Source organism: Nicotiana tomentosiformis, chromosome 10, assembly GCF_000390325.3.
Source record: "Nicotiana tomentosiformis chromosome 10, ASM39032v3, whole genome shotgun sequence".
NCBI classification, from domain to species: domain Eukaryota; kingdom Viridiplantae; phylum Streptophyta; class Magnoliopsida; order Solanales; family Solanaceae; genus Nicotiana; species Nicotiana tomentosiformis.
Window position 1 is genome coordinate 60,375,918 of NC_090821.1, and position 10,364 is coordinate 60,386,281.

General features: G+C 40.2%; 1 protein-coding gene across 1 annotated transcript; it reads right to left on the reverse strand.

Moving 5' to 3' along the window:
• Window positions 1–7,504: 7,504 nt before the first annotated feature.
• Window positions 7,505–8,816, reverse strand: LOC104093406 (uncharacterized). The gene has a single exon (XM_009599138.4). The coding sequence runs from the start codon at window positions 8,634–8,636 to the stop codon at window positions 7,653–7,655; it is 984 nt and encodes a 327-aa protein (XP_009597433.1). The 5' UTR covers window positions 8,637–8,816; the 3' UTR covers window positions 7,505–7,652.
• Between the last annotated feature and the right edge of the window lie 1,548 nt (window positions 8,817–10,364).

The following is a 10,364-nucleotide window of genomic DNA, read 5'->3' on the forward strand; positions in this document are numbered from 1 at the left end:
GTCGGTCGAGCTAGGTGATTTGAGCTCGGGGACTGTCTTCCAACTTTCAAGATCGGTAATCGAAGATGGGGACGCCGAAATAAATTCTACTAGCTTAACTTGGGATTGGAGAAACAAGTATATTGAATACTTAAAAACGAAAAGCTCCCTTCAAACCCTAAAGATTCCAGGGCCTTATGGACTAAAGCTGCTCAATTTACGTTGGATGCGGACGGAACACTATATCTAAGAACATTCATTGGACCGATGGCGGTATGCGTGGGTCCGGGAGATACCAATTACATCCTCTGGGAAGTACACGAGGGCACTTGTGGCAATCACTCCGGTGCCGACACATTAGTCTGAAAAGTGATCAGAGCGGGGTATTATTGGATCGATATGGGCAAAGATGCGAAAGAATTCGTTCGTAAATGTGATAAATGTCAGAGGTTTGCGCCAATGATCCATCAATCTGGGAAGCAACTTCACTCGGTCCTATCCCCGTGGCCATTCATGAAATGGGGGATGGACATCGTCGACCCTCTGCCGTCGACCCCAGGTAAAGCTAAATTTATTTTATTTATGACTGACTATTTTTCTAAGTGGGTTGAAGCGCAGGCGTTCGAGAAAATAAGAGAGAAAGAAGTCATAGACTTTACTTGGGATCATATCATATGCCGATTCGGGATACCCGCCGAAATAGTATGCAACAATGGGAAGCAATTCGTTGGCAGAAAAATCACAAAATTCCTCGAAGATCACAAAATAAGAAGGATATTATCAACACCATACCACCCTAGTGGGAACGGTCAAGCTGAATTAACGAACAAGACTATTCTTCAAAACCTGTAGAAGAGATTGAACGACGCGAAGGGAAAATGGAGAGAAATCCTGCCCGAAGTCCTTTGGGCATACCGAACAACGTCAAAATCTAGTACGGGGGCGACCCCATTCTCCTTAGTATATGGTTCCGAAGCATTGATACCAGTCGAATTCGGTGAACCTAGTCCCAGATTTCGATTCATGATGGAAGAGTCAAATAACGAGGCTATAAACACCAGCCTTGAATTATCGGACGAAGGACGAGAAGCTGCCCTCATCCGATTGGCCGCCCAAAAGCAACGAATCGAAAGGTACTATAATCGAAGAACTAAACTCCGCCATTTCAAGCCCGGAGACTTAGTGTTAAGAAAAGTCACCATCAATACTCGGAATCCAAATGAAGGAAAATTAGGACCAAATTGGGAAGGACCATACCAGGTGCTCGAGAACGTTGGAAAAGGATCATACAGGCTCGGCATCATAAACGACAAACAGCTATCAAGCATTTGGAATGTATCACATCTAAAACGGTACTACTGCTAAGGTACGACCTTTCCATATTCATCTAACTAACCCATGCAGAAGTCCGAACAAGAGCTGAAGAAGATCTTTCGATCAAGAGCAAGCGTTGCACTCTTTTTCCCTTAGACCGATTTTCTCTCAAATGGATTTTTCGGCAAGGTTTTTAATGAGGCAACCATCGATCGTGCTGCACTGTCAACAATATCCGAGGCCTCTTTCCGACGGACCTCGAATACCGGGGGAGCATCAGGGCCCTCAAATATATCGAGTTCAGATGCAAGAAAGTCATCTCACAATAAGGTTCCAACAGGAAAAATTGTAAGAGCCAAATGGTCAAAATGAACCATGCTCATATAGATCGGCCCAAACATAAACACATGTGCAATGACTTGAGATTTATTGTGGAACCACAATTAAGATTCACTCGACTATTAAGCCTACGGGCTACTGTTATTCCGAGTTCGAGCAAAGCACTCACTCTACCATTTAAGCCTACGGGCTACTTAAATTTCGAGTTCGAAATATTCACTCGACTATTAAGCCTACGGGCTACTGTTATTCCAAGTTCGAGCAAAGCACTCACTCTACCATTTAAGCCTACGGGCTACTTAAATTTCGAGTTCGAAACATTCACTTGACTATTAAGCCTACGGGCTACTGTTATTCCGAGTTCGAGCAAATCACTCACTCCACCATTTAAGCCTACGGGCTACTTAAATTTCGAGTTCGAAACATTCACTCGACTATTAAGCCTACGGGCTACTGTTATTCCGAGTTCGAGCAAAGCACTCACTCTACCATTTAAGCCTACGGGCTACTTAAATTTCGAGTTCGAAACATTCACTCGACTATTAAGCCTACGGGCTACTGTTATTCCGAGTTCGAGCAAAGCACTCACTCTACCATTTAAGCCTACGGGCTACTTAAATTTCGAGTTCGAAACATTCACTCGACTATTAAGCCTACGGGCTACTGTTATTCCGAGTTCAAACAGAGCATTCACTCTACAATGCCTATGGGCTACTTATATTTCGAGTTCGAAACATTCACTCGACTATTAAAGCCTACAGGTTACTGATATTCCGAGTTCGAGCAAGCACTCACTCGACTAGTAAAGCCTACGGGCTACTGATATTCCGAGTTTGAGCAAGCACTCACTCGACCATTCTACGGGCTACTTACATTCTGAGTTCGAAATAATCACTCGAATATTAAGCCTACGGGCTACCTTTATCTCAAGTTAGAGCAAGCACGCACTTGACTATTACGCCTACGGGCTAATATATTTCAAGTTCCAAACATTCACTCGATAGCTAATATGCTACTTTTTACATCTACGGATTATGTTCCTTCAAAGTGTGAATCATCGACTCAACAAGCAAACCCAGGGACTACAAATCTGATCGATCAGAGAGACTACAAGGTCAACATTCGATTAAAAGTCTTCACAGAATAAAAACAAGTCGACCTGATATATATATAAAGTCTTCACAGAACAAAAACAAGTCGACCTGATTATACATATATATACAAAAATTGCCTACGAGATTAATGTACAAACATGAAGAATTCGAAACTAAGCTTCCTGGTCGAGCTCTTCCCCGTCCTCAGATCCGCTTTCGCTACCATCATCATCATCATCATCAAAAGCCAAGGCTTCAGCTTCCGCTTCGAGCTGTTTTACCCTTTTTACCTCTTCGGTAAGGTCGAAACCTCGAGCGTGTATCTCCCGAGGGTCTCTCTCCGAGACCTACACTTAGCAAGTTCGGCAACCCAATGAGCTCGAGTATCGGCGACCTTCGCCGCGGCCCGGGCCTCCATCTGAGCAGCCTCAGCATCAGCCCGATATACAGCAATGGACTTATCTGCCAAGACTTTCGATGACTCAACCTCCGCCTTAGCCTCAGCAAGTCGTGTTTCAAGCTCCTCAATCTTCTTAGCTTGAACCGACCCCTATTGCTTGACACTTCAAAGTTGAACGTCGGCCGATACTAATTTTGTTAAGATGGTCTCTTTTTCCGCTGCCAGGCGGTCGAGGGTCTCCTTCCACCGATTGCATTCAGCTCGGATTTGATCGACTTCTTCTCGAAGTAACCCGATCTTTTCGATCTTTTGCTGCAACTGAGACAATGAAGGGTTAACTTCCACGGTTGAGTCAGACCCATACTTTAACAGAACGAGGCTCACCTGCTTATCGAGCTCGACCCCTTCTTCACGGACATTAGCCAAATCCGCTTGGAGGTCCTTTATAGCCTCGTCATTTTGGCTGCAAAGAAGCCGCAGGGCATCTCTCTCACTTGAGACCTTCCGGAGCTCGGCCTCACACTGGCTAAGATCAACTCGAAACCTACTAGTAGCCTGCACAATAAGAAACACGAGTCAAGTATGGAAAAGAACAAATAAATGAAGTATGGAAGAATCATTACCCGAGTAACGAAACGCTGAGCCTCCTCTAATAAAAGAGAAGCGTCACCGATATCGGAACCATCGTCGACTCCAGTAAAACAATCCCTAAAAGGATCCCATGCACTAGAGCCTGCGCCGATATCGGGAGTCTTCAATTCTCGAGCTTCCTTCAGCGCCTCCTCAGAAAAAAGATGGAAGAGAAGGCGAATCACCCATTGTCATAGCCCCGAGCAAATCGCTCGGAGTACTCCAGTCGAGATTCTGGTCTTCGAAAACAACCCCGACAGACACAGCCGCCATCGGCTCGGGAGCTCTGGCAACCTCGATGGCCTCCATAGACCGGACTACCAAAGCCGAGGAGCTATTCTCTTCTTCTTCTTCTCTCAGTCGTGGACCGAGTCAATCGAAAGGGCAATTGTTTTTCTCTTCACCCTGCGAGTTTTGGGCTTGGGGTCCTCTGACCGAGAGGAAGCTTTTCGCTTCTTATCTTCCCCCTGTTTAGGGACCAGGGACTTGTTTCCTTCTTCGCCGCTCGAAGGCCTCAAAGCGGCATCCCTGGTTACGCCTGCACAAGAGGAAATCGGTAACGAATAGAACGCAAAGAATACTTCGAAGGAAATAAGAAGCAAACCTCACCATGGTTCTTGGCCTGCCATCTGCCTTTTGCCAAATTACGCCAAGCGCGCTCGCGTAAGAGGAGGTCGAGGCCAACTTTCGAACCCAGTCCTCGAGGTCGGGCACCGCTTGTGGCATCCAAGGGGCAACTGAACATCAGGGATGGACATCAGAAAAAATCGGAAAAGCACCTGAAAAGTGAACAAAAAACACTTACGGTCAAAATTCCATTCTTTAGGGAACGGCATCTTCTCCTCCGGAATGAGATCACGGGTCCTCACTCGAATATAACGACCCATCCAACCTCGATCCTTGTCTTCATCGATGCTCGACATCAATGCCTTCGATGCCCGACGATGATGTCTGATTAGTCCTCGAAAGATCTGAGGCCGATTCAGTCGTATGAGGTAGTTCAGAGAAAACTCCAACTCCCCGGCTTTGATAGAGAAGAAGCGCAATAAGATTACTATACGCCATAAAGAGGGATGGATTTGGCCAAGGGTGACTTGGTACCTTTTGCAGAAATTAATAATCACCGGGTCGACAGGTCCAAGTGTGAAGGGATAAGTGTAAACACTTAAAAACCCCTCCACGTAAGTGGTAACATCCTTATCGGAAGACGGAATTTGCAACACGACCTCGGAACCCCAGTTGCAGTCTTTTCGGACGTCCTCGAGGTGATCCTCTATTATAGAGCATGTATACATCGATACATATTCGCATCGACCCGGAACGGAGGAAGGGTTCTCCACCTTAAAATCAATTTTCAAAATGCATGGGCCAGGAACATAGTCATGAACTGACGGCTCCGCCGGCGCCTTATCATCAGACGGCCGTGAGGAAGAGGCTTTTTCCTTCTGAGGTACGGTTTTGGAAGTTTTCGCCATTAATATGAAAGGAAAGAGTGCAAAGGAAGAAATAGACAGCACCAAAATTCTGGTATGGACGGCCCCGTAGCAGCGAAGTAGAGAGGATAAATAGGAAAATTTGGAAGAAAAGAAGGTGCAAAAATGGTAAAAGTTGTGTAGAAAGACTATTTATAGACTAAGGCCTGACGGTTCGATATCAGCTATGGCCGACCACCGTCTGACACACATTAAATGCCTCGGTAAAATCGAGTCGATGGGATAGTTATCACATACATCGAGATCGGGTTCGATAGAGACGTTGTCATAAATTTGATCGAGCCGCAGGGAAATCATATCGTTCCTCGCCACATCCTTTCCGAGAAACGAGAGGACTATCTGTGTACGGTCAAAATCGATTCTCAATCATAAAGATCGGTCGAGACAATGACGTTTCAATCGAAGGGTATCCGCATGGCGAGCTCGGACGAATTCCGAAGTAGAGACGTCGAGCTTCGAGCTATAAGACCAATCAACGGCAAAACTCGATATCATTATCGAGCCCGTGTCCGAATCGGACTACGGGGTAACGCCAATCGACATAGGCCTCGAATATCGATGCTCCAAGGCAGAACCGAGCTCGAACTAAGACTGGGGATTCGATCTAGCACCAAGCTCGAGTCAGCGCCAAGCTCGCAGACAAGAGCCGTTACAACCGCACCAAGGAAGAGAATCTTGGCGAGAATCAAGGGAGAGACAAACCATCATGGGTTTTTCACTATAAGTATTATTTTATATTATTATAGATAAAGTAGTGACCCTCTACTATAAAAAGGGATATAGACTACAATAGAGAGAGGTCCCCAAGATACAATAAGATTTCATTGTGCTTGTTCTTCTAATATTTTTTCAGTCTTCCCGTCTATCATTTCCCATTTCATAGCAAAATATACATGTACCGTCATTTTGTATCAAAGAAATTTGCATACCCTTAGAACCATATCTAAATTTAACGTTATCCGATTTTTCGGGTAAACAGTAACTTAATTCGATTTCACACGGAGTTCAAGAAAAAAACACTATAAAATTTATAGTCTTAAACATCGTAATATTTGTATGTGTATAATTAAGATATTTGAAACTTATGATTTTTAAACATTCATTAACATTTGTGTCTATAACGGAAAATGTTAAGGTTGTTTTCAATATTCTTTTTAAGCTACTAATTCTCGTGAATCAAACATATACATAAACCTGAGTATCAGGTAAACATTCAAACCCAACAACTAATTATCAAATGTTTATGCAAAAATAAGAGTAGTTGAAGAAGGAACCTGACTAGAGCAGTAGAATTAGAAGAAGAAAAACAGAACCTATCTTAAATTTATGGAAGAGAGCAGAAATTGCTTCGCCTTTTCTTAAGAACCAGAAATTGCTGAATTGAGCATTAAAATCTGAAACAGAAATAGAACATCTAGCTTGAAATCTGAAATATTAAACCCATATCTTGTCTAGACCCCCATTTTGGCTTCAGATAGAGAACGTTTACTGTAGCTTAATTTTCTCGTTTTGCCTGGTTGTTGCTTCTCCAAAGCATAAAGAATGTAATTGTTGGACAATATTTATTGGGTCGGACACCATAAGGGGATAAGGGGTGATAGATGACTCATAAACGTATTAATAAGTACTTTTCTTAAACTCTACTTACAACAACAACTTAGTTTGTACGCAGACCTTATACCTTGGGTAGAGGCTGTTTCTGATAGACAATCGGCTCCCTCCCTCTAAGAACTCTTCACCTTTGCTTTTGGGGTGACTTGAACTCACAACATCTTGGTTGGAAATGGAGGGTGCTCAACCACTGGAGCAACCCACTTTTAAACTCTACTTATAACCTATAAATACATCCGGCTTAGACAAAAGATGTTTTTTCCCTAATGTTTCTAATGTGAATGAAACAATGACTAGGATTAGATTCTTTGCATCTTAGAGCGGGATAATAGGCTGTGGACAGAGGGAATTCATCCGGTTTGTGTAGACTTCCGACGACCAGTGATACAAGTGAGGATTCCCATAGGATGCTGAGGAGAAACCCGTAAGGCTAAATACTTCAGTAATAGTACTTCCTATTTTCTTTTTATTTAGTTTAAAAAAGAATAATTATTTTTTAAATTTGTAAACAATTTAACTTTGAAAATTCCCTTTTACATTTAATGAGATAGCCATATAAATATATATAGATTGTTTTAGATCACAAATTTTAAAAATATTTTTTTTCTCTTAAACTCTTCCATAGTCAATTTGGTTCAAACAAATTACAATGAACGGGGTATAACATATGCTTCATATATTTTACATATCAATACAACTACGTACGTCTTTATTCAAATATTCAACAACAGGAAGAAGAAAAAAAAGAGCAAAATCATTTGGCACGATTCCTAGAGGCATTAAAATAATTAATTATACCGTAGCATGATTCTTCTCTTCGTCCAAGGGCAGAGATACATACTCGCCGGCAAACTTATCTCTAATTTCCAAGGGCAGTTTTTCACCGTTCAAGTCCTTGCAATACATATACAAAACAACATTCCCAACAAGAAATTGACTCATCACCAAATATCCCATCACTGAACACTGCGCAGTCTGCAATATTACCCCCAAACTCCTCCATTGATGACCCTTCGCTGCACTTACTATGACTAAAAACATAGAACCGCCACCTATCAGTCCAAACAACACAAGCCCGAAGAAGATGACCCTCGACAAAATTATCCATCTCTTCCCTTTAACTAAATAAGCACTTTTCCTTAGTGTTTCGAAACCCCATTTGGATTCAACTACTGTTATCACATAAGCTAATGACCAGTTGACCTGTAGCCATATCAAAATTGGCACGAGCACAATCAACGCGGGGATGAGCAAAAACAAGAAATGATTTGAGTCGTATTTGAGTTCAGTGAATCCAAGAGTTTGAAGAATTTGGACTATAAAAACAAAGGAAAGGGCGAAAATGAGAGCAATTGAAATGAAAACGGCATGCGAGACGATAAAGGTGAAGAGAAGGGGGAAGAAGGAATTTCTAATAGATTTAATAGACGAAACGAAGTTGATCGGCCTATCATAGGATGCATGAACGGCGCTGTATGTAATTGTGGCTACGGAACAGAGGAAAATGAGGACAAGAAACAGAGTGTACGCTACTAGTACAACAATTTCGAAACTGGAAAAGAAAAAGTTGGAAAGTTGAGGTTGAGTGATGAAATCGTAATCGGGATGAAAGAGGGAAAGGTGGAAAGAAGGATAAACGACGAGAGAGAAAAAGATAGGGAAGAGGAAGAGAATTGAAAGGGCATGGAAATGGCCGGAATTAGCTTTGAATATAATCCTTGTTGCTATTAAGATCTCTTTCCATAGGCTACGATTTTCTGTAGAAGCAGACGACATTGAAGATAGTGGATGTGAAATGGAAAATGAAAGAAACACCACTTGTTTTGAAATATTATACCTCTTTTGACTAATCTTGCCACATCTTTTGTGGTTCTTATATCACAAAATTCAGAATTGGAACCCTTTTTTTGACTACTAGAAACATTCAACACGCTGCCCCAAAGGATTTAAAAAATAAAAAATAAAAAAGAAGGAAGGAATTTCCAACACTGGCGTAGAAAGTTCTCGTGATATTAGTATTTGGTCTAGATCCTAAAACTGAAGTTTCAATGTACTTTCTTTGGGATTTAATTTAACTTATACGCGCTGAGTTTGCTGCTTTATTATATTACTCACCCTATTTCAGTTTGTTTTGCACATTTATTATTTGATAACGTTTAATAATAACGTTATTATGTTACTCACTCTATTTCAGAAGAGCCAAATACCTGCTTCTTTAATAACGTTTTTTTTTATTTTTTTAAATATTTTAAATTATCAACTCTTTTAACTTATAATATTTTTATGTATTTTTCAAATATATAAATTTTATTTTTAAAAACCTGAAGAATCTATATCAAAATTTACGGTCAAAATTAAGTACTTTAATTATAATACCCTGAATCCAAACTATGCCAAATAAAGTGGAAAAGGAGTAGTATCTCAAAACATTAAGGGATCGTTTGGTATGGGGTATAAGAAGGTATAGTGCTGTTATAAAAATTTAATATCACCTTAGTACTTTGTTTGGTTAGCAAACTCGGTATAAGTTATCCCAGGATTATAATTAGTACCGGGATAATTTATACCTTGTAAAGGGTGGGGTAATTAGTGCCGGGATAACTTATACATTCTTCTTAGAAATTATGCAATTGTCATTTTTAATACAATATACCAAACAGTGGATAAAAAACAATACCAGAATAACTAATCTCAATATAACTAATCACAGTATAACTTATCTCAATATAATTTATCCCGTCATAAATCGTATTCAAGCCAAACGACCCATGAGGGTTCTTATGTCGCACCTCAGAAGTGGGACCTTTTCCTTTGACTACTTACTATGCTCAAGAAACATTTAACCCCCCACCCCTCCAAAACAAAACAAAAAACAAAAATCCTACAATAAAGTTTCTTAATTTCACCCAGTCATGTTAATATTATAACCCGTTTGGTCAAACTTCTAAATTTATTTTACTTTGAGAATTATGTTTTTAAGTAATTTGGTGAGAATAGTTTGTTCTTGGTTAATTAATTTGAAAAATATTTTTGAGCTCGTCTTTCGCAAATATTTTAAAAAGTGCTTACAAGTGTATTTTTTTAAAAGTACTTTTTTAAAAAGTGCTTTTGAGAAAAAACTATTTTTCCCACTTCTCAAAAACTGATTCTGCTTCTACTCAAAAATATTTTTTCCTGTTTAAAAGATTAACCAAGCACCTTAACTTAAAAAAAATACTTTTGGCCAAAACAAACTTGGTTTAAAGATTCGGGAATTAATAGCTTAACAGAAGGAATTATAAATGATTATTTGTAGGAAGAGAATTGATAATCCAAAGAAGGATGTAGATAATTTACTTTAGTGTGAAAAAAAAAAAAAAGATAATTTAGAAAGTTACAAGACATTACACAAAAAAAATCAAAAACAAGAAAAGTCAAAAAAGAATTTGAAAAGTTACAATATATTCACATAATGATATCTCTAATTTTAAAGGAATGGTAGAAACTAGAAAGAAAAAAAAAAGC